Below are 24562 nucleotides of genomic sequence, written 5' to 3'. Positions count from 1 at the left end.
TTAGCTTTTCCTTTCTATTCCGTTTGTCACGCATCAGTCTCCTTTTTTCTTTAGTCGCGTACGGAAGCAAAATCTAAGAGTCGTTTCACTTTTCTCACCAAGAAATTATAATTGTGTCGAGCCCTTGAAAGGAGACCCTTGATTCAATTTTTAGTGCATATGTTACGGAGTCAAAATTGCATTCATCTGGCATCGTCGTTTTGTCGATCCGACTCTTTGTTTTGCCGTAAATCCATATGACAAGTGCTGACGCACGTATATAAATATATAATATATAAATGTATATAAATATATAAATATATAAATGTATATAAATATATAAATATATAAATATATAAATGTATATAAATATATATATATATATACACATACATATATAAATATATAAATATATAAATACGTATATAAATATTTAAATGTATATAAATATATAAATGTATATAAATATATATAAATATAATATATCTCGACCTCAACTGACATGACAAGAGAGAGGCTCGTTTCGCTTGCCAATTAAAAGAAAGTGCTTCATAAACAAGTTACAAGTTCAACTATTTCAATGTGTGAAACACTGAATGTATCTATCTCTGCTAACTACATTATCCTCCATTAGTCTGTTTGTTGACAACCTAGACAGGCAGGCAAGCAGGCAAACAAACAAACAGACAGGCAGATAGATAGACAGACAGACAGACAAACAAGCAGGAAAAGACAAAAAGACAATAGACAGACAGACAGACAAACAGACATTTTGTTAGTTGTTTTCTCTTGCTTTTATTGTCATAGAACAAACGTAGTTAGCCATTTGCTATTGTATCCTAATTCAAATATGAAAAATATATGTATTGACAGACAGACAGACAGACAGACAGACAAGTGGAAACAGAAATAGACAGAAAGACAGACAAACATGGCAACAGACAGACACACAAAGAAGCAATCTAGAAAGATTGAGACAAACAGACAAACTAACAAAAATACAAAAACTGTGCCATGTAACAACGCAGTACAAGAACACATAGGAAAACTGCAGTATCTCAATGAGAAATCAACCAACCGAGACTTCTTCACAACAGGCAACAATGCCTTTCCAGGAACTGGTTTCTTCTCTCCATTGTCTCCACATGTTAACATCAGCCAGTCATCAGATGTCCTCGGATCATACTCCGTGTCATCAAATATTTCAATGGGCAAGAAAGGAGGAAAGGCCGTGCTCACTCCATGATCCTTCTCTGCTGTTAGTAGTTTTTGTATTTTGAACTCATCCAATGGAATGAGCTCGTCACTGTTGATGCCTCGTTCAGAGATAAGAGAATCAAGGTCTTTCTTGAAGAAACTGCGTTTACGTCTGTAATGGAAGGAAAGTTGATTGAGATTAATGAAAGAAGCAGTTGTCTTACATGTCGTGTTACCTCTCTATTTCTATCTTGCGTGGAGTCTTGCCAGGATCAGTTTTAAATGGCATTTGAACTTTGGGTTCCCATGATCGTTGAAGAAACTCCTAGCAGATGATCATGATGTAATACACACACACACACACACACACACACACACACACACACACACACACACACACACACACACACACACACACACACACACACACACACACACAATTCTAGAATCGTACAGATTTCGTTGTCAGTGCTGTCGTTGGTCCATGTTTTTGTCGTTGTATAATCTCAGTGACATTAGAAGGAGGTTTAAACGTCGTCACTACACAAGATCATAACGATAACAATCACAAACGTCGAAACACGCGAAAATGGCCGTGCAGCTCCAGACCTTACTGCGCAACTGAACTAGTGGGTCCCGGATGTCTATATTAATGTTGAAAAACGAACCTGAAGGCGTGTATTTGTCCTTAGTAGCTCTCCACACTGTACTGTGCTTTGTCTTCGGTCCCCGATGAACGTCCTATAACACAATTCATGGCTGTCATCCCCACCCCGTTACCCACGGGAAACAGATTGTAAAATGACGTACGCCGAGTTCGTGTCTTGCTCCCTCGTTTATTATATCTGAATAGTATCCTCGCTGCTTCTGACCACCTCTACTGCTTCTGATCGGTGGTAACGGACTCTTGCCTTGCAGACCGTTCCATTTACTGCCGTCGCGTATTGACGCCATGAAATGAAACGTCGAAAACTATTTAAACACAAATGCGGCTGCTTTCGAAACAGACGTGCTCTCCAAATGCGTGGACACAATCATCTGCGTGTTGCCACGGATACGCCTATAGAGTCCCGAATGTGGTGGGCGTGCACAGTGTCCAAATTTGTGTGTTGAATGTCTGGTGTGGTATGAAGTTTCGTGTAGCCAAACCCCTCCCCTTTTAATATATCTACCGGCGGGCATACACACACACACACACACCACACACACACACACACCACACACACACACTCCTCCCTACTTGCAATGAATGTAGGAGCATAACAAGATAGTATATGCAGTCGTCCATAGCCAACCTCTAGAGTGGCAGTAACCAACCTCAAGCTCCAGGCTTTCCACTGACTACCACCCGCCGTCCATGCATGTATAGCTTTTCCAGACAAGGCTATGGCAACCCCCTTTCCTCTCTGTCTTCTTTGCCCAGCGTCAGGAACATCCCTGCCAGCTGTCAACACAACACTACCTCCAATTTTATACGCATCAACTCCAGACCATTTGGTCTCCTGCAATGCAGACACACTCACTTGGTATCTGTCCAGTTCATTTATAACTTGATCTATCTTTCTCTCATCAATGACACTCACATCAAAACTGGAAAATCTGGCAATCTCAATAGGTCTGTCAACATCAACTAGCATTCTCACATTCCAAGATGCCATATGCCATGCACAATTTCCACGCATCTGGCTTGCTCTACGTACATCATTCGATATCTCGCCCTGAGAGGGTTGCAAAACCTCCGCAGGGAAAAAGCCTTGGCATGAACTGAGTGATGCCATCATTCGACACCCTGTACCCAAGATCAAAAGACTCCAAGACTCTAGTCAGCTTTAGCCAGTGTTCACAAAGTGAAAACACTGTTGCCGAGGGGGGGTCACCACACCGAGGCACTGACTAATATAGCACTTACAACAACTGACCCCCCACACACACCACACACGCATGTGCACATGCACGCACACACACATACACACACGTGCGTGCACACACACACACACACCTGCGTGCACACACACACACACACATGCACGCACACACACGCACACACACACAGTGACACACACGCACACACACACACACACACACACACACACACACACACACACACACACACCTGTATAGCATAAGCTATCATTATACCACTTGCAGTCAATTGTAGGCCATACTAAAACATGAAAACAATGTAACATTTCTCTTATAAATTTAGTCATACATAACCCACCCAAAATAAAACAATAACTACAACCACTAAAAGCAACCACAGTTCATTCGCTCAGCTGTGCATACTTAGAATTTCAAAGCATCCTCATAAGAAGGTGGGGCATCAAACGGACCGCCTTCGTGTCCACCAGTCTGCAACAACAGATAAATACACATACACACTTAATTAATAAAACTATTTCTAATAAACATGTGTGTGTGAGTGTGTGTGTGTGTGTGTGTGTGTGTGTGTGTGTGTGTGTGTGTGTGTGTGTGTGTGTGTGTGTGTGCGTGGCAGCAAAGTTTGAGTTAATTAATGTACTGTAGTTTGTAGTGGAGACAGTAGAGGTGTCAGTATTATAAAAGGTTGACCTGACATTTTAATTTCTTTATTTGTTACATCATATTCACTACTGTATATATTTACTATCAAAATATAAACTGTTACAGTATTACAGTATACTATAGTAGTCATTTATGCACTCACACATCTGGAGATCATCAACTCTTAATTAGATTTGCTTGCTAGACATTTAAGTCGTTCATTCCCTACCATCCATGCAATAACTATTTTGCCTTGACTGACCAATCATGTAGGTATGTCCAATCAAAACAAAATTGTGGTCGGTTATGAATGAACACCAGTTGGTTGGTCAATGACTGATGAACAACCGTTATATTCCACTCTGTTAGAGTTGCACCAATAATAAGGGAACTTGGCTCATATACTGATAACCGATACTGATATTTGATATAAATATAATTCTAGTTTATAGATAATTGTTGATGTTTGTGTTTTACAAGACTTGTAGCGCACAAGTCTTGAGTCCTCAGCCATCTTGAAATGCTCCCAAATTGGGAAACTTCTCAGCAGCATCTGAAGCAGATGTAAAGTGGTACAATCTAGCATGTGCTAGGTAGGCATGTTTATATGAAGATTAGCGCACACTACCCACTTCTGCATGACACTTGAAAATGATTAAAGTGGGCTCTCTCTATCTCTACCACTGCATGTTCTCGCGTGGCCAAACTCTTCTTTGTGACTGCGTGATGCTGAGCGAACAGCAATTACTACCAGCAGCTATACACTCTTAGATTACCCCCTATTAATGTATCTGTACAGACTGCTAATGTACCTAAAAATATATTAGTTATTTAATCAATTACCCCCTAAACCGGAAGTACTCAGTAATGGGCAACTGATGAAAGTCCATTTTTGAAAAGTGGTACGGCTATGGTTGTGAGGCCAAAGCCCTTCCGACACACCTGCTTTTGTTCTTCACTGACATGCCCACAACTCACTGACCCTAACGAAATGACTACGCATGCACAACCTACCTAGAATACCACACTGTGCCAATCTATACTTTGAAAACAATCAAGTGTGGCATACGTACCTGAGATTCACGAGGATTGGAATGACTCAACTCCATAGCAAGAACTTCTTCATCAGTCAGTTCTATAAGTAGTTACAAAAAACATTCAATTGTTTGTCTAAACAAAAAGTATAAACAATAATTGACTGCTGCTTTTGAAATAGACTGAACTGAAAATCAGGATCATCTGATTATAAATACAATGCATTGTTAGTATATATTTATTTATTCTTTAATTATTTATATTTTTATCTTATTTTTTATTTTTAAAATTTTTTTATATTCTAACTATAAATAATATATTAGTCTGTTATTTAACATACTTACCAGTACTACTGTGGTTTTGAACGTGTGTCACAACTGGTTCGCTTCGCGTGTGTGAAGCAATATGAGACTCAGTTGGACTCGACCGTTTGCAGTTTGAAAGACATTCAAAAAGGGCCGACCAAAGAAAACAACAAAAGAGACAACTTAGGAAAGTTACAAATTTCTCACAGCACTCATCAGCTCCATGTCTATAGTAAGAACAACAAGACTGATCAGCGAATAAGTAAAACACACACACACACACACACACACACACACACACACACACACACACACACACACATACACACACACACACACACACACACAGTGACACACACACAGTGACACACACACACACACACACACACACACACACACACACACACACACACACACAATGCATTAATTATTATAGAAAACAATGTTCTCTCACTCACTAAATCTGTAATGTCAGACCATAAAACAATTTACTGATATCATGTCTATAGCCTTACAGTTTCATCTTTATCCTACTCATTACTAAAATGAAGAAGCACTATGGTGCTAACCCTTAGCTGCTTGCTTACTAACATAGTAAGTGTACACAAGGATGCAAAATATTAAATCATCAGATACAAGGTCATGTGGATATCACAGACTGTGTGTTAGGCATGTCTAATTAGCTAAACAGTTTGTGTTGTGTTGTCGACATAGCAACACTAAACATCTGTGCGTCATTGCTACACTTAAAATTATTGGTGACATCGGTTTTTGTGATAATGAAGACATGGGCAGTAAGCATGGCGAGTCAGTGAGTCAGTCGCTGGTCTACGGCTGGCATTCCTGTACCTCAGCACTTCTGTGCCTCGAGTAACAACAAAAATTATGTGTAAACTAAACACTATGTAATGCATGTTGCCAACAAAAGTAAAAGTAAATTTGTTAAGTTAAATGCTATTCTAAACATGAGAATTAGACTGCAGTCAGCTTTGCTAAAGTAACATCCAAACTCTGGTCTGACGTCCAAATCAAGTAGATCATCAAACATCAATACCATTCACAAATCAATGAAATTCTAATTTTGATACATCACCATGTATTACTATGGTAATTACGCACCTTAGAAAGTTGAGTACATAGAGCACATTACAAAATATGAAATTGTCCTTACGCATGACTTTGACACATTAAAGAAGAAGTCTCATCAAATACTAAAACTTGCTCAAAGAAAGATACAAGGCAGAGTATCTTCCTGCAGGAAGCTTACAGTCCAGCCAGCCACAGAAGCAGAGAATGGGCACGAGTTGTTCAGACAATTCCCTGTATTAACTTACTCTCTGTCCTCATTTGGAGGTAACTACTTTAGGTTTAACCATACCAAGTGCTCCTAACACACTAAAAATGCAGCAAGACACGATCTATGAACTAATAATGTAAGAAAGGTCTCCTTTCGAGGCTCCATGGTTGTATTGACACAGTCGATACTTACGTGATAAGTTTTGGGTCTCAGTCTGTTTGTATTAGTCAATAAATCACACTTCCCACCATATGACTCATAATCCTTACCTTGAAAAGTGCACAGGTATTGGTCTTCCTTGCTAACCAGCAATCAGAGTTTACATATACGGGTACTAAACACGCACACACACGTAATCTCAATGCTTTATTTCTCCGTTACAGTAAACATCTGCAGTAAACGGTTGCAAAGGGTTATGTCATGAAGCGACCGCTTACATCTGGTACACTAGAGTGCTTGCCTTGCTAACATCCAATGCTGCTCACTAAACTGCTGTATTACTTCTCTGAAATGGCAATTTCAAGGTCTGATGTCAGTCCCTACCTGACTAAACGACCTGTATTGTTCACAGTACCCATAACAACATCCTAAATGTTTGACTGTCTATTTCTTCGTAATGGGATGCATGTCTAGACAAAAATTTCTATAAATATAGACTTAATTAAAGGGTAACTGCAACGCAAAAATCAAAAATTCTTTTATGATGGAAATTAATAGTTCTAGTTGCATACATGACAGAAAAAATAGTTTTAGATTTTTAAGTTTAGTTTTCGCTGAGATATAGCACGTCAAAGTTGCTTCCGGTTCTTCAACTTCCGATAACGGCTGTGGTGTAGTGTGACGTCACTGAGGGGAGATGCATGTGCGTCTGTATTGTCAGCAGCCTGTAATAATGACTAAATCTTCATATCCAAGGCAATGCTGCTAGGGTGGAGGCAACGGCAGCAACAGCGAGTCTTCTGAAGAGTCCTCTGGAGATTTTTACATGATAATAACGTTCTGTCATCGCATGAATCGCAGGATGAAGGAGATCTGCTGGGAGCCATTAATAAGTATACGTAGTGATTAGACCACACAGGTTTGAGTTCAGCGACAATGCCTTTGAAGCTTTGAGATTGCCTGCTGCCTTGGAAGCGGATGAGGAAGAGTACAGGTTACCCGATAGCCTGTCATCATTGCAAGTAGAAGTAGGAGTTAGCTACGTAATCGATGCACATCCGGGTAAGTAAACAACATTCACAGGTTGCAGCTGTGGTCGTTGTGAGATGATGGATACGTACTCGTGTGGAGTGCATGTGCTGTCAAAACGTATTTGAGGTTGTCTCAAATAATGACACGATAATAATGTCGAATACTAGCAACAATAGTGGCACAGTGTACTGGTGAGTTCATGCAAAACTCTAGTGCTATACGTGAGAAAGAGAATAAAATAAGTTGAAGTACATACGTTGAATTCACGTTGACACAAGGTTTGACTTCACTGTACAGTATACTGTAACGCATACGACTGCATTTACTACACATGATGATCAAGAGGCGAGTCATCTAGAGTCATCAAGAATCTGACCTCTCCTAGCCATTTGCAGTACTTTTAGTCCTACACGGGAGTCTTCCTTACCTTCCTGCTTCTCAAGTACGGCTTTCCTTTTCTTTTGCAAAGGTTCCAGAGTGCTGAGACATTGAAGTGTGGAGGCAGGTAGATGGAAAATGGTGGCCTCGATTTCGCTCTTCTACAACCCAGACCAAGCTCTTGAATAGACCTGGCTGTACGTATCTCGAAGAAATTAGGCTAAAAGTGGCTACTGCAGACTCCTGTCCACTCAGTACGATGTATTGTACTCAGTAGCAGTCGCCCGGACGACACAAACATCTCTGCAATTGTCCTCAATATTTTGCGATTCCCACTCTTTCTTAGCCTGGGGATCTTCGAAAATTGAAACACGATTGCGTATGACTTGTGCGAATTGGTGCATCCTGCAGCCACACAACGCCAAACCATTCTTTCGCCACTAATTCCTTTGTTTACAATACACGCTAGCGTGGAGTCTCCCCTCAGTGATGTCACACTACACCACGCCCGTTATCGGAAGTTGAAGAACCGGAAGCAACGTTGACGTGCTATATCTCAGCAAAGACTTAACTTAAAAATCTAAAACTATTTTTCCTGTCATGTATGCAACTAAAACTATTAATTTCCAACATAAAAAGAATTTTGATTTTTGCGTTGCAGTTACCCTTTAAGTATACAACACACCCGTATTGACTGACAACAACAAACAAGCCACAGTGAGATAGACGAGCACGTACAAGTACTAAACAATACGTAGTAGACAGCTACAGCAAGTACACATACTACACATCAATCATAATCAAACTCACTTGCAACAGAATCCTCCAACTAGAAGCACCACTCCAAGCAGAAACAAAAAGTTTGGCCAAAACAATGCGTTAATAGTAGCAGCCAGTGAAAACTGAAACACAAAAGATTTCAACTTCAAGTCAAGCATACATACTCACCTAGCTCTACATATACTAATTACATTGTGTGCACTTGCTACATATAAGTGCAACAGTCTTTGACAACTACACAACTACACAAGATGTCGGAGACTAATTTTGTTCACAAATAAACTAACTTAACAAGTAAAATGTCAGCCAATCACCAGAGGAAACATGTTTGATAGTCAGTCATTACAATATTGTTTCCAAAAGTCAATTGTTAGCAAAATGACTGCGACTCCTCCATCTTTCAAAAAGTGACATGCAAACTACCATATTTGTAAATAGTGCCCCATGAGTATTCCTGGTCTGTTGCATACGTTGAGTCTTCATCGATCGTCATTCAGTTGTTCTATCCAGGTGTTCATGTCAGCCATTTTGATTCTGAGTAATTCTCGTCCTTCGTGACAAGGACCATCTGCTTTAGAGCAGTGAATGGTATCATGCCTCCTTGGATCCATTTATGCCACACACTTGGAAAGACCGGGCGATCAACTCAATGTACACATTGATACATTGATAGACACGCATGCGTATAACTAGGTTTGCATACTACCCCAGTGGGGCATTAATCAAGCATGAAGCACGATTGTTTCGTTATAGAGTCACCATAGGCCTTTATTTGAGCACGGGGCACAATTAGAGGACCAGGCACTATTTGCAGAATACGGCAGGTAATGCATTGCTACATTTCCAAGACTTAACATTCAATTTGCTATTTCTAAGGGCGTATCATGTAAACAGTGCAGACGAGCAGTCCTAACGAATTCTATGCAAACTCCTCCTACAGTGCAGTTGCCCTCTTGTTTTTAATTAATTAACACCATTATACTACACAAACCTTTCTTGCCATAATTACATCGTTATGGTCATGAGGGTCATAGTAACATTTGTATCTTCTGCCAGGCTATACAATTAGTAGCATAACATAACGTCTGTTCAAGTTACTTGCAGTTATAATAACCACACATACTTGCCCATCCGAGCGAAGCTTTGACTCAATTTTGTTAGTATTTGAGCTGTATGAATGGTCACAAGAGTTCAAATCAAATGTACACTACAAGTGATACAAACAATAATATAATGACCTGCAACACAATACTTCATGTTACTAAACTATAAAAAGAAAATTGGAAATTACTAAGATGTACAATGACGTCAACAACTCAAGACTATAGAAACGTCTATTGGTATTCACTGCAAATACTAAATCCCTGAAAATTAAGAAGAAATTGTTTGCTTAGGAAATACAAAATAGCAAAACAGAATCTTCCAATCACTCAGCATTGTTTGTGCAATTATTTCTTGGTTCTCAAATAAGTGCTTGGCTACAAACGAACAAACTTCTTTAGCCAAATGGCTACTAATCAAAAATTTCCAGCGGAAACACTGAATATACAAATACACAAGTCACACAAGCAACATTAATACTAACATCTGAGTAATGAATAAGCGTCTGTTCGTTTTCATATGCCACTGCACCCCTGCGAAATATACGATTGTGATGATCTTCGTAGTTCACCTAATAATATCATCGCTGACATACACACAAGGTATCACAATTTAACTTAACATTATTTTTATTATTTAATTTCAACTATTTAAACCCAATCCTACTTTCCATTCTTTTACTATTAATTACTTAAGCAAAATTTTTACTATTTAATAATTAATTAATTAATCATTTTTTATTATTTAATTATTAATTACTTAATCAAAATTTTCATTACTTAATAATTATTTAATTAATTAACTAATTTTTTTATTATTTAATTATTTAATTACTTAGTCAATTTTTTATTATTTAAGAATTAATCAATTAATTAACTATTTTTTATTATTTAATATTAATCACTTAATCAAAATTTTATTACTTAATAATTATTTATTAATTAACTAATTTTAGTATTATTTAATTATTAATTACTTAATCAAAATTTTTATTACTTAATAATTATTTAATTAATTAACTAATTTTTATTATTTTATTATTAATTACTTAATCAAAATTTTTATTATTAAATAATTATTTAATTACTTAATCAAAATTTTCATTACTTAATAATTATTTAATTAATTTACTATTTTTTTATTATTTAATTATTTAATTACTTAGTCAATTTTTTATTATTTAAGAATTAATCAATTAATTAACTATTTTTTATTATTTAATATTAATCACTTAATCAAAATTTTATTACTTAATAATTATTTATTAATTAACTAATTTTTAGTATTATTTAATTATTAATTACTTAATCAAAATTTTATTACTTAATAATTATTTAATTAATTAACTAATTATTTAATTACTTAATCAAAATTTTCATTTCTTAATAATTATTTAATTAATTAACTAATTTTTTTATTATTTAATTATTTAATTACTTAGTCAATTTTTTTATTATTTAAGAATTAATCAATTAATTAACTATTTTTTATTATTTAATATTAATCACTTAATCAAAATTTTATTACTTAATAATTATTTATTAATTAACTAATTTTAGTATTATTTAATTATTAATTACTTAATCAAAATTTTTATTATTAAATAATTATTTAATTACTTAATCAAAATTTTCATTACTTAATAATTAATTTATTTAATTAATTAATATTTTGTATTATTTGATTTCTAATTTGATTCTTTATTTTGATTTTATTATTCCATCACATAAGAAATGAGAGAGACTGACGTAAACTTTAAAGCAGGGAAACTGCGACGAACATTCTGTAAAAAAAGAACATGTTGACGTTGCATGATTGCTTGTAGCTACGGGCAACGCACAAAACGCGCAAGAACGACACAAGATACAGACTTACCATCACCACATGAGCAACTTTCGTCTCCCATCCTATTATATCCCACGTTAGTGCAGTTAGCAGATCGAAATCTCTCCGCTATGTAGTAGAAATGAAAATATGAACACGAACAATGAGAGGTAGCACTCATGCTCACCTCGGAGACCTGGTTTAACAACAAATACTCCAACGATAGGACTCGTAATAATCATCGCGAACACAAGAAACCCCCCGAGATACAAGGACGCTGCACGACACCCATCAGCACCCATGGCGATGACGTCCCTGCACGTGACGAAATTTCCCGTATAAACATGACGCGCACTCCACGTGTTTGAGCACGTGCTTTTGTTCCCACTACCAGTAAGTCTTGATGAACAACATATTGACAAAATTGATGGCATTCTTCATGATCACTTAGAAAAGCAAGTTGTCTATTATGATAAAACTACACACTAGGCTAGTAGCAAACCATTTCGAATGAAGAGAAGCAACTGGAACTGATCGAGTACTACAAGCACGCTGAGCCAAAAAATACATACTGTTGAACAAATGACATTCGATCACTCTGGAGAATTCACACAAAACAGCAACACGTACCATCCCACATGCAATCAGTTAGTGTAAGGCCGAGTTCACACTACACACTAATTCTTCTCACACATGGTCACTAGGAAGCTGGGAGTTGCACAATGGGTCCAGTGTAAGGCTCACGTTCAACTTTTTCATATCGTGGTATCTAAAGAAAGAACAAAATGCAACACATAATTAAAGAAAACTGGAAAATCAGCAGTCACCTTGTCTCTCTGCTGAACACAACCGAAAACATGACTTGAAAAGGCAGGACGAGAAATGTAACGACCGCAACCTCTCACAATGTCTAGCTAAAAGAAAACGGTGACTTAATTTTGATTCATGTACACTAACTAAGTTAAGCAACAGTGACTACAGTAGACTGTCACGTATCTGAACAGCTACACAAAAGCAAGGTACCTCAAACTCATCTATGCTATCTGTGCAATTTCTGGAGTCTCAAAGGCACAGACAAATCGATGAATAAGTTTGTAAGTTGACATCAGTTATCCAAATTCCGTACTACATTCAATTATCTGAGGGGGTAATTGTTTGCCAAAAGGGGATGATGATTAGAAGAGGAATTATTGGAGAACGAGGATTATTGTTTAATTGTACTGCTACTTACTCTTATACAACACCGGTAGCTTTAGCATAGTCTGCACCACGTTAAACCTTGTAGGTATCGATATCCACATGCTTGCCTTGTGTTCTACTTACTTCCCTCTAGGGAGGATTTTAGGGTGATTATTGTTTCAACCGCAGAACATGCATAGAAGATAAGGAAGAATTATTCGAGAGGGGAGATGACATCATACTGGACCGTATCCCGTCCCATCTATAAACCCAATCAATTGAATCACAGCCAAAAATCAACATTTTTTCTGGTGTAAAGTTCAGCCTCACGGTCACCCCATAATCAAACTGCTCAAATGTTGAATATGTACAGCCCTTAGACCCCTACAAGCAAATGTGAGCACACCAAACTCTCTCTAACCCTCTTTCCAAAATATTTTCAACTATTATTGTATCATATACTGCTAACTGACACGACTGACACCATTCCTGATTGACATCCCAATGTCAACATATACCACACCACAATGAATTACATCCGACTATTACACATTGTCATACTAGTTACTACTGTACAGCTACATGCATTTATGGCCAAATGTATACCATGTCAATACAAGCAAAATTTGAATTTCAACCTTTTACTACAATAACCATAGAAGTTGCCAGCTGATTAAAGCAACGTGCAGCACAATAAGATTAACTTACAGTATAGATATCACAGTATCAAAACATATTTCATTTGTTTCTACCTTTCCATGATCATATACAACTCTTCCCTGACTGATGGTAACAAGAGGAACACCATGACAAATCATGCCTTCAAATATGTTAAAGTCCACAGCCTAAGCAAATAAAACAATAAGAAATGAAAGCAACTACACAATAGCAATTAACAAAACCATTAGTGTACTGACATGGTGATGTGTAGTAGCAGAGATTGTTCTTGTGGCATCGCCATCCCACACTACCAGATCAGCATCAGAACCAACAGCAATCACACCCTGAAACAAGTGACATAGACTCATTACAAGTAAACACGCCATACCTTAAGATGAACAAGGTGTATTAACAAACAAACAGACAAGCAGATGAAAGATGCGAACAAATAGACACAACGAGCTAAAGGTATCACACTGTTTAACTATTGAGTACTGATGTTCACAATCAAACAACACTCAATGATAGAACAGTTGCCTCAAATAGAGAAGAAAACTACATGTAAGACACATTGTGTAAAGCAGCAATAACCACAAAGCATTGACAGTAAAACATCTATGTACCTCAGGTCCTAATTACAACACCAACATAGACAATGTGTGTTTGAGTCTTTCTCTCATGTACAACAACTGGACATGTCGACAGTGCAGGTTGGCTTCTCTCTGCCGGCTGCCAGCTCAATAAGCCGGCTGTCTGTTGTTCTATTAGGCAGAGGGAAAAATTTGCTTACTACTCGTTCACAGCAGTGCATGTGTATGAGTACAAAAAGTCACTCGATCACCACATTCACTCCTCTCTGAGATCTCTCTCTCAATATCATCAGACCATCAATCGTATTTCCTTCTGTCCTACCAATCACGACCTCCTAGCAGTTGCAAGCAACAACAACGAGAGGTATCTCTGCAGTCAAGACGTCTGCAGGGAACTAATCGTTGCTTCACTCCCAACAACCAAAGCGCCAGTGTTTTGACTGGACGAAAAGTAGTTCAACATTGAGCTATTCGTTCTCTCTCAAGTCTTTAGGAATACTTTGTTCTGTGGCGTCTGTACTCAGTTGGTTAGAGTTGCATTTGAGCATCCGGAACGTTGAGGTCGTAAGTTCGTGAACGAATGCAGACGTAATTTCCTTGGGCAAGAAATTCACACACAATTGCCTCTCTCGACTCAGTGTAAATGAGTTCCTAGTCTTTGATTGGGGGTGGACTAGACCTCTGGCTTGGCAGACATATATGGGTACGTGTGGACGTGCGGTGAGATCCAGTCCTGCAGCTGTGTCAAAGTCAGTGCCCTGTCCTTTGGATGCTCTGGCCACGCATCAAGGGGTTCGTCAGCACGGCCTAAAACTCCGAGTAGCGCCGGGGCCCCTACCTAGAAATAGGCAGGGGGTGCTATCTTTGAAACTTTCCGAAGGGCATATCCATTGTATGTGTGTGTGTGTGTGTGTGTGTGTGTGTGTGTGTGTGTGTGTGTGTGTGTGTGTGTGTGTGTGTGTGTGTGATGTGTGTGTGTGTGTGTGTGTGTGTGTGTGTGTGTGTGTGTGTGTGTGTGTGTGTGTGTGTGTGTGTGCATGCGCACGTGCATGCGTGGATGCATATGTGCGTGTATTGCAAGTTCAATACAAAAACAAAATAAAAATAGACTACATGTTCTATAAAATAGACTACAAGTTTTACACAAACTATTAAAAGTGCAAGAAACTAACAAATAAAGAAACAAATGTACACAAGTAAACTACAGATTAGCCAAAATAACAAATCAACGAAGTAATTACAATAGCAGTGAACACGCCACACCTTTTGAGGATAGATATTGAATATCTTAGCAGCCGTAGTACTGGTAATGGCCACAAAACGACATGGATCCATTTTCCCAGAATGCTATTAAACAAAGCAGCATGTTCATTTCAACTACATCGTATATATAAACTACATGTAGCATTGTTTCCAGGCCTTCTCACACTTCTTGTATACACCTCTGCCTGCCAAATCATGCACAGAGCAACCCAACACATAATGTGCCACACGACTCTACATGCAGAAGTGTACATGAGAGGCCTGGTGGCAAGTCTAAATATACATGCAGGCCATATACGCACTGCATACCACTCCTTTCTCCCAAATAACTGACAACCTATCTTCAACTCCTACAGCAACACAAAACAAATTAGACCATGTATTGCAGAATTGAGTATCTAATCCTAGCCCACCATTCACTCCGTTTGGTATTCTTGTAAAATTGTCTTTGCCCAATGCCTTCTGGTCACCGTTAAACGTACAGTTGTCAGTTCCAGTCACTTGCAAGTCATCACTGAACAATAACAGCACAGTAAACATGTTATTTACAAAGAGATCAAGTCATCTAATGCTTAGTCATCTACAAGACTTGCACAGATTGGTACGTTCTGTTGTATATATTTGCGACAAATCATGGCAATTGCATGCAAATTACAGTGTTCTGATAAAAACTCTTTCAATTTCTCTATTGTCTCTGGTTGCCAAATACGATCAATCGCAAATACCACTCTGTGATAAACCAAACCAATGCCTGAAAGGCGTGGCACATTCGTGAGCATGACACACACAGTCCACCACACTTTGATCCACACATGCACACATGCACACATGCACACACACACACACACACACACACACACACACACACACACACAATCACAGACCAGAAGTCAGTTAACTCCTATACATTTTGAATACATTCGCCTAGTCTCCTAACTTTTACAAGGTCCAGTACCTTACGGCTCATAACTGAAAAAATTACAATGAAACAGACCTAAACTAAAATCTGACAACTACGTCATTATAAAGTCAACACATGTCACATGTTAACTAATGAACACGCAAACCTTATTACAAACAAATACAGAAACTAACTTGGCTAATAGATCCATCAAATATCCTGGTGTAGATGAATCAGGTCGTAAAGGAGGTCCCATCACATAGCCTGACAATCACACACATAACAAAGTCAACTCCAAAAGCACCAGTACAATACAACAAACATTAAGAACATTATTCTTACAATTAGATCCAAAATAAACGAGTTGAAGCAAAGCTTATAAGCCTCTTGCATACACGATACATTTACATTATAAAATAAGCCACAAACAATCAAAATGACATAAACAAAAAGTCACCAATGAAACGACAAAAAATGTAAGTAAAGTCAGAGAAGAGAGTAAATACTATTATCACAGCAACGCACAAAACCGGATCATAATAGTAACAGTGTTGCAAAATGTATTAAAAATTAATAAAGTAGGTAAGAATTCCTAGACCTGCTAATAGGATAAAACATAACAACTATTTACAAATTGACTTTTACAGGTGTAAACGATTTAATCTAACCAGCCGCATGCCTCCAGCATTTGTGCCAGTAATTTGTTCCATCTGTTCCCAGTCCAGCAGCTATAGCCTCTCCAAACACCACACATCCTGCCATACAAGCAATCACACAACAGACAACACACATGCCTGTTACACTGATCACCTCACCTCGTTGTCTGCCTTTTCGAATGGCATCAGAAGCACTACGCGACATCACATGAACAACGTAGAGAGGACAGTTCACCTAAAAATCATATTACATAACCTATACGCATACAATATTATGATTTGCAGATGAGTTGGCAGCTGGATAGTACTGAGATGTAGTAGTTTAGCAGAAAAGAAGACACTTGGTCCAACACATGCAAAATCACAATCACGAGAGAACTAAGAAAGGCATGAATATGAAGCTATGGCAAATCATAAAAGTCAAGCAGAAGCATTAGGTTTGAGATCTGATCTAGCTAGCTCCCTCTATAAAGTCTGATTTTCTGGTAAGCTACACAGTTTGCAGTAATGAATTAAGCTACAAACGTGTTTTGAGCCAAGATGTGCTCCTTTCCATAACAGCATATGAACAAGATACTGTACATCAATAAATTTTTGTAAACTATTTAATTTCCTAAATTTTGTAAATTGCAAGGATTTTACTAACTTAAATTGCCAACTAACTAACTGACTTTTGTAGCCCAAATATCCATGCACATTTGTAACCCAAAATTGAAATATCCATGTGGATGCACATATAACGTTGTCTGAATGATTGTCTTAATTGTTTGGGTTGGGCAGCAATGGCTTTCTCAGCTCAGGGTACACTATACTGCCCTGTTGACGAATTGGCTTTGCAAGCTAAGAAATCTGAGACATACTGAGAACAAAGTAGGTATTAAGCTATGTCAGCAGGCACCTATTTGGATATATAATCAGATGGACCCTTGTTGTCACCCACATGCATGCCTGACCAATTGAGGAAAGTTGACAAACATTTACAATTATTTCTTACAAAGTAGATTGAGTTTCCAGTAGGCCGCTAACATTTGTAGTTACAAACATTTATTGATTTACAGCAAAGAGTTTACAATCATGAATGGACAAATGATTACCCATAGCAACTAATTATGTCTGTATTGCTAGAACACTCTTCTCTGTTATATAAATATATAACAGCATCTTCCACACATTTACAACAACTGCTTTCCACCACCAACCAGCATTGTAAAACATTATATACGTACAGTAGAAACACTCGCTAATCCAAATCCTCGCTAAATCAAAGTACCTTTAGTGCCTTGTGTAGCCAGACCATAACAGGAATTCCAAGACAGCCTGATCCAGGTTACTGTCACATGGAAGCAGTTATCTAGTCTTTAACAAATGTGTGTATCTAACTATTTTAAATCCTGACTGTCACAGTATTAGAAGTGTGTAGTTGTTGTAGCAGTGTCGTTTACCATATGGAGACACACGTGAGTGCACCAGTGGTCTGGATGTCCGAGGTAAAGTCTGGACCTTCAAGGCAACGTGTTTTTGTAACTCAAACTTCACAAATCGAAACAGGAGTTGGCGTGGGCTGTTCGGATTACCGTGGCTCTACAGCATATACTATTACAAACTGACATGACATCACCTGGTTTGCAATCACAATGGCTCTGTGTGTGGCTTCTCCTTCTACCTGCAGCCAACATATTTACAATTCACAGTCTGGTATCCAATATAACATATAATCAATCGCAACACACTAACCTCTTCAGGTCTGCACATTTCATGACCCTCTGGGCCAGTAATGCCTAGCTCCAACATCTTCTTAGCACCCTGAAACAAAACCATCCATACAGTTTACCTCAGTAACATTATATTCATAATATCATAATAAATCAAAGTGAGTATCTATGACCAATGCCACCAACCATGTATCAGTATGTGTACGTGTACCTCTACAATAAGGTCACCATTCTCAGCATGAACTTGTGCTAAAGCTCCAAGTCGTTTGCAGCATTCAAATGCATGATACATCTACACAGAAACAGAAACCATTCACATATTGTAAACATAATGTTAAAAAACAATTGTGCTTGCGCACCCATACCCACATGTGCATACCATTAAATAGCAACCAACAACTTAACATTCGACAGTTATCTCAATCACTTGCCTCTTCATCATTGACCATGTACACATCTTTGTACGCCATAAACATCTTGAAAGAATTAACTCCTGACACCATGTAAGAGCAACCATTAACAACTCTATACGGCTAGCACTACTCAACAGGCATTCCAGTACAGATAAACTTGCCTTTCTCCTTTGTAAGAATTTCCATCTCTCTAGCTACCTGGTCTCCCCACCACGTAACAGCCACATGAAACGAGTAGTCACAACACACTGAGATAGAAATGTTTCACTTTCTTAAATACAGATAAACAAACAAACAAACAAACAGATAAACAAACAGATAAACAAATAGACAGATAAACAATAGACAGATAAACAAATAAACAAACAAACAATAAACAAACTAAGCAATACACAAACTAAGCAATACACAAACTAAACAACCACACAAACAAAATAACAAAGCAACATGCGTCTCTTCTCACTACACCATTAGATCAATATCATCATACAATATCCTTCAACGTTTGCCACTCATTCTCTTTCCTTTACTAAAATATCACCTTTTTCATCTGCCCATCCTCTCCACCTTTCGTAAGCATCCAGAAGAGATGTGCCTTTTCCCGGAATCACAAAGTCAACTGCAACACATGAATCTCATTTATGGATCAGTGTGAATGACCCTCACTAACCATGCAGACATATACACTGTTTTACTTTGGGTTTTCTATGACTCACCAAACACCCTCCATCTAACCTAACTACTTGCCTTATATGCCAGTCTTACTGCAATGATGGATCCAAGGATTTACTATAGAAGAGGAAAAGTGGTGAGTATGCGTGGCTTTAATTAAATATCTAACTAACGTTAGAAAAAAACCTAATTGCCATCTTGATATCCTTAATTAATACCTTAGTTGTCACCCAACAGATTATAGCTCTACATCATACCAACTGCCTTCTGACTTAATTAACTTAACATAATCACCTGTCGTCATGCATCAAGTAATGTTACTAATGTCTCAAAAACACATTGTTTCAATTTTTGCACTGACCAATATTGTGCATTAATTATTAACAAGTGGGAATGGTTAGAGCCAAAAAGGGGTATGTGTCCCACTCGCCCAATACACCCCATCCAGTTCTATTGATCAAATTGCTTACTGATCATCGTTGTTCCTCCTGCAACAGCAGCTCGTGTTCCCGCATAGAAATCATCAACAGCAACAGTTCCCATGAATGGCAGCTGGAAGTGTGTGTGAGGATCGATACCACCTACATCAGCATAAGAACAACAACTATATAAATGCACTTGTTACCTGAGCTGTACAGATCCAGTAAAAAACAAAGTATTAGTAAGTTAACTTTTGCTACACGTCCCTGCTCCTAATCAACTGGTTAGTTGGTACATATACAACAAAATTGTTGACTCATTAGTAATTGGTTCTTCTTGTCGCCCTCTACCTTTAGCTCCAAATAATACACAGAAGGACAGGCATGAAATGAATGTACAATCCAGCTCACCCAATCAGTCACTACCTTGTGCATAATTGTGTGGCAGTGCACGTGCCTAGCTATTGAAGAAAATGCTTAACTAATGATGTTGATGACTACATACTCAACATTAATATACCAGGAAGGACATACCAAGAGTGTTTCCAGGTTGCCCAGAAACCCCCAAAGGTGCATGTAATGTACTTACAGAAAGTAAATAACACACACATAATAACATGTGCACTACTAGTGCTCTACACCATTGACAAATGAGCTAAATACATAGTAAAGAAATATTATTATAAAGATTACAAAATATTTATGTAATAAATAAAAACAAAGTAGGGATGACTGCCTACTTTATGCTAGTGCTTGAAGAAGTAGGAGTCGATACTTTCGCAGACAAGTACTCATACTTTACATCTCAAACCAATCTCCCACAATTAAATCCCTATTTCACTCATGTTTGCTTTCTAGGTGGCTGCTTGGATAGGAGTGAAGTTTGCCACATCACAAAGGCGTGGCAAATTTTACGGTAAAAAACATTGTCCGAACGTGCTAGCACTAAAGGGATAATCAAACATAACGCCCCTGCATAGCCATGCAAGAGTATATAAAAATTGTGGCATTTTATGCAAGTATTTCAGAGCTAGGCTATCCCAAAGTGAAAATCAGATTAATATTAACTATCGGTGCCACCCCTACTTAGCGTACTCTCAAATAAAGTACAACAATGTTGCCATAAAAACGTTACGTAATTATTGTACGTAATAATAAATCTCATCCATTATTGATATTAACTAAAACCTCACAAAAATCCTGCCTACGTCTACTTCAAACAGTTAGCATACGTCAAGGTGTAGCTTTAATATCGATGTGTCACCTGGAATAACAAACTTGCCGTTAGCATCAATCACTCTTGTTCCTTCTGGAACTTTCAGATCAATTCCAATCTCTCTGTAAGACGTAGCTTTTAATTTGCAGTACATTCAAGACAATATCAATATGACATCAAACAGTAAGACAGCAAGAGCATTTCTGAGCTGCTGGATCAATACATGCATGCACATTTAATCTAAGAACATGCAAGTGAATAGTCAGCAATGTTTTTGGGTTGCATACAAACCCCTCTGACCATAGAGTAACGCTCCATTCACGCTAACGGCCCTGCAAACTTGATTGCATACTATACACAATCAAGTTAGAAGGTTGGGCTGAACTACAGGCAAAGCTGGATATCAGAGTGCACACAAACTTCTCTGGTCCAAAATGTTTAATGCACATAAAGTTGATCTTTTGCAAAATAGTAACTTGTCACGTTTGACATATTTTGATTAAATTTTAGTGTGTGTGTGTTTGTTTGTTTGTTTGTATATTTTTGGTCAATTCAATCCATGTCAGGGCGTGAAAAAAGCTAGCTAGCTATATGTACGGCAATGCAGTTATAGTTTGCTTTGCTTGTTTATTTACTCATATTACCCAGGGAAAACAATTTAGATTAAAAGTCTGATACAGGTGAGGTAGACTAGCAGACAAGCAAACAGCCATCTAGAGTATACTAGCTGTATAACCAGACGGTGAAGAACAGTGACGCTACAGTAGCGTACGATTGCAAAGTAGCTATACAGTGCAGGGCTTTCCTAGGCATGCAACTCTTGACTTGCGCCACCCACTATAGTTTGGCCGGTCACGTGACAACATAGATTGTTTTGAACTTTTCATACTTTTATTAATATATTTCTTCTACAGATGACATTTCATAGCGTACACCAATACAAGTCAAGTCGTGATGGCAGTTTCATTCAAATCAAGTAACACTAAAGCTTAGCCTCAGCCTTCTAGACCTGTGTAGCGCCGATTCAAAATTGTCCCCCACGGGTCTGGGATGGTACCGCCTCTTCTCAATATATTGCGGTTGGTCCTAGGACCAGCATTAATGTTCAGTTTCATAAATGCATACCTTTCCAATTACGACTGTAATACAAGAACGACAAAGACATGTATGCTAGAACATTGTGTCGTATCTCGCTGCACGGGTACTTTTGTGTTTACTGTAGCTACGGTTTTATCATTTGCGTGTTATTAGGGAATGTGTACGGGATGCTATGAAACAATTTCTTTTACTAATAGAGCCGCGGATGCGATGATTGCCACGAATCCGCTACGAGTCGCTGTCTAGTCGCCGTGCATACTGTGTAGCTGCGAATTCGCGATGAAAATTCACAATGCTTGCATCCACTGTGACTTGTCGTGGATTTGATGTGCCTTGCCGTGAAATCGCGACAAAACTTCGTCGTGAATTCACAGCAAGACTTTAGACGTGAAGTCGTTGAGCAAGCAGCTGGCTAGTCTAAATGTCGAAGAATCGGTTTGTAAACTAGAACAAACGGCTCTGCTACTAGAAAGTGTCATTACTAACCGTTGACAGGTGCAGAATACAAACCACAACGTGTAGGGACGTGATTTTGCGTGAAGAGTGCACTACAAGTCGTCAATTGTGTACAGTACTCTTTGGTAGACAGCAGATCGATCACTACCACGCCATGCATGAGATGTCTTCGTTGCTTACAGCCGTAATTGGAAGGTATGCATTTATGAAATTGAACACTAATGCTGGTCCTAGGACTAACCGCAATATATTGAGAAGAGGTGGTACCATCCCAGATTCGGGGAGAACGATTTTGAATTGGCGCTACACGAGTCTGGCAGGCCGAGGCTAACTAGAGCTAACATACACATCTTGTGGTAAATAAAAAAATGCAAGTAAACTGTATGTAGTGATAAAAATGACGTCACTTCCGCATTCTACTGTCGATGAGAACTCCTGGCTTGAGACCAGATTTCCGAATTTGAGACCAAGGACACGTAAATTGTATTCTAGTACGTGCGGGCAGACCCTACCCGCCATCATACTTCCGGCGCCTTTCCCGCCGGAAGTATGATCATGTTACTATACTGTACACGCATGCATGATGTACATGATGGGGGGTAGGGTCTGGCTACGCCAGACTAGGAGTGTGAAACGACAATGTCTAAACGTCGTTGAAACTTAGCTAGAAGGATTTATTACGATACGTTAATTAAGCTCACCTGATAAGTCCGTTTTGACAATAAACATCAGCCTCGAACTTATGGTCGACATTAACGCAAGTTCCTCCTTTGATAAGAAGTCTTCGCTCATCAGATGACTGAAATATAATACATCTCAACAGAACTTTACGTTATTCACCTTACTATAATATACGTTACCATTTCTGTACATCAGACTGTACAGTACAGACTGTACCAGTGGGAAGTTCTTATCCGGGATCTAAGAAAATGGCGGATGATACGTCGTCTGGTGCTGTTGAAGAGCCTCTCGATCTTATTCGTCTTAGCTTGGATGAAAGGATATATGTCAAAATGAAGAATGACAGAGAGCTACGTGGTCGCTTGCACGTTAGTTACAGAAACCTGCTTGCACTCTAGCTCTAGCAGACTAGACTCTGTGAATTAGGCGTATGATCAACACTTGAACATGGTTCTGGGAGATGTGGAAGAAACAATCACTACAGTAGAAGTGGACGATGAAACATACGAAGAAATTTACAAAGTAAGTAAAACAGATATATTGAAAACGTTGAAAGTAATATCTAGATGAACAAACATACATTAAACAGTAACTGTTGTGTATTGTAGTAAATATGTTGCTTGACTTTTGTTTTTAGACAAGCAAGCGTAATGTTCAGATGCTGTTTGTACGTGGGGACGGTGTTATTTTGGTGTCACCGCCTCTCAGAGTTGGCATCTAGACAATGAACATTAGCACAATAATTATTGGCAGTTAGTGACGTGATTGTAGATCCTACTGCCTCTCCATGCATAAACATTAACAGCAAGCATGAAAACACTAGTTTTCAATTAATTAATGTAGTTAGTGGTTATGCATGGAGAGGCAGTGGAAAGTTCATTGCTAATGAGCTGTAGTGCAGTATTTCTTGTATATTCGTTTGATGCAATAGTTTGCGCTGATGTAAGACTCTAAAGTGAGTGATGTATGATAAAACTGCAAGCTAGTTGTGTGTCCAAAAAGTTATGTTGGACGTCACCTGAACAATTGTTACACA

The 24562-nt window shown here is 38.3% G+C and overlaps 4 protein-coding genes across 6 annotated transcripts in view; 1 reads left to right on the top strand and 3 right to left on the bottom strand.

The window, feature by feature from the left end:
• The window catches only part of LOC134188215 (dynein axonemal heavy chain 1-like), a 46340-nt gene extending 44142 nt beyond the window's left edge, over nucleotides 1-2198 (bottom strand). For both annotated transcript variants that reach the window (XM_062656411.1, XM_062656412.1), the window contains exons 1-5: nucleotides 1987-2198; nucleotides 1845-1917; nucleotides 1631-1716; nucleotides 1413-1501; nucleotides 1058-1348 (exon numbers count right to left, since the gene is read on the bottom strand). In XM_062656411.1, the coding sequence (XP_062512395.1) occupies nucleotides 1058-1348; nucleotides 1413-1501; nucleotides 1631-1716; nucleotides 1845-1917; nucleotides 1987-2130 (683 nt within the window). In that variant the 5' untranslated portion in view covers nucleotides 2131-2198. The remainder of the gene's footprint in view (nucleotides 1-1057; nucleotides 1349-1412; nucleotides 1502-1630; nucleotides 1717-1844; nucleotides 1918-1986) is intronic.
• Nucleotides 2199-3304: 1106 nt separating this feature from the next.
• Nucleotides 3305-11926, bottom strand: LOC134187981 (calcium-activated potassium channel subunit beta-4-like). Its single transcript, XM_062656166.1, has 10 exons — nucleotides 11798-11926; nucleotides 11662-11739; nucleotides 11535-11569; nucleotides 10271-10357; nucleotides 9809-9892; nucleotides 9677-9742; nucleotides 8716-8807; nucleotides 5079-5266; nucleotides 4773-4834; nucleotides 3305-3528 (listed from the first exon to the last, which is right to left on the bottom strand). The coding sequence occupies exons 1-10, from the start codon at nucleotides 11910-11912 to the stop codon at nucleotides 3463-3465; spliced, it is 873 nt and encodes a 290-aa protein (XP_062512150.1). The 5' UTR covers nucleotides 11913-11926; the 3' UTR covers nucleotides 3305-3462.
• A 116-nt stretch (nucleotides 11927-12042) lies between these two features.
• LOC134188183 (dihydropyrimidinase-like) lies at nucleotides 12043-23762 on the bottom strand. 2 transcript variants are annotated; one of them, XR_009971287.1, is made up of 21 exons: nucleotides 23706-23762; nucleotides 23547-23644; nucleotides 21340-21413; nucleotides 20127-20237; nucleotides 19526-19603; nucleotides 19146-19232; nucleotides 19003-19064; nucleotides 18783-18863; nucleotides 18594-18662; nucleotides 18478-18522; nucleotides 17019-17094; nucleotides 16872-16958; nucleotides 16398-16467; nucleotides 15716-15816; nucleotides 15612-15652; nucleotides 15303-15386; nucleotides 13707-13793; nucleotides 13542-13634; nucleotides 12438-12524; nucleotides 12241-12379; nucleotides 12043-12181 (listed from the first exon to the last, which is right to left on the bottom strand). XR_009971287.1 is itself a non-coding variant. In XM_062656384.1 (20 exons), the coding sequence occupies exons 1-20, from the start codon at nucleotides 23706-23708 to the stop codon at nucleotides 12311-12313; spliced, it is 1503 nt and encodes a 500-aa protein (XP_062512368.1). In that variant the 5' UTR covers nucleotides 23709-23762; the 3' UTR covers nucleotides 12176-12310. The 2 variants fall into 2 exon arrangements, 1 of the variants encoding a protein (XP_062512368.1); XM_062656384.1 differs by having other exon boundaries at nucleotides 12176-12379.
• LOC134188184 (U6 snRNA-associated Sm-like protein LSm3) lies at nucleotides 23762-24493 on the top strand. Its single transcript, XM_062656386.1, has 3 exons — nucleotides 23762-23894; nucleotides 23953-24048; nucleotides 24164-24493. The coding sequence occupies exons 1-3, from the start codon at nucleotides 23775-23777 to the stop codon at nucleotides 24245-24247; spliced, it is 300 nt and encodes a 99-aa protein (XP_062512370.1). The 5' UTR covers nucleotides 23762-23774; the 3' UTR covers nucleotides 24248-24493.
• Nucleotides 24494-24562: the final 69 nt, after the last annotated feature.

The sequence above is a fragment of the Corticium candelabrum genome, chromosome 12 (genome assembly GCF_963422355.1).
Source record: "Corticium candelabrum chromosome 12, ooCorCand1.1, whole genome shotgun sequence".
Taxonomy (NCBI): domain Eukaryota; kingdom Metazoa; phylum Porifera; class Homoscleromorpha; order Homosclerophorida; family Plakinidae; genus Corticium; species Corticium candelabrum.
Note: the sequence above shows the minus strand (reverse complement) of the source record. Positions and strands in the feature narration are given on the sequence as shown.

Excerpts from the sequence above, each read along its gene's own strand:
- LOC134187981 (XM_062656166.1), bottom strand. The coding sequence starts at position 11,912 with ATGGGTGCTGATGGGTGTCGTGCAGCGTCCTTGTATCTCGGGGGGTTT. Across the intron at positions 9,893-10,270 it reads CGCTTATTCATTACTCAGAT|TGTACATTTGATTTGAACTC; the intron begins GTTAGTATTAAT and ends TATCACTTGTAG. Across the intron at positions 9,743-9,808 it reads AGCTTCGCTCGGATGGGCAA|CCTGGCAGAAGATACAAATG; the intron begins GTATGTGTGGTT and ends CTAATTGTATAG.
- LOC134188183 (XM_062656384.1), bottom strand. Across the intron at positions 20,238-21,339 it reads CGGCAAGTTTGTTATTCCAG|GTGGTATCGATCCTCACACA; the intron begins GTGACACATCGA and ends ATGCTGATGTAG. Across the intron at positions 12,525-13,541 it reads TTGTATATGATCATGGAAAG|CTAGACATTGTGAGAGGTTG; the intron begins GTAGAAACAAAT and ends GTTTTCTTTTAG.
- LOC134188184 (XM_062656386.1), top strand. The coding sequence starts at position 23,775 with ATGGCGGATGATACGTCGTCTGGTGCTGTTGAAGAGCCTCTCGATCTT. Across the intron at positions 23,895-23,952 it reads AGCTACGTGGTCGCTTGCAC|GCGTATGATCAACACTTGAA; the intron begins GTTAGTTACAGA and ends TCTGTGAATTAG. Across the intron at positions 24,049-24,163 it reads CATACGAAGAAATTTACAAA|ACAAGCAAGCGTAATGTTCA; the intron begins GTAAGTAAAACA and ends TTTTGTTTTTAG.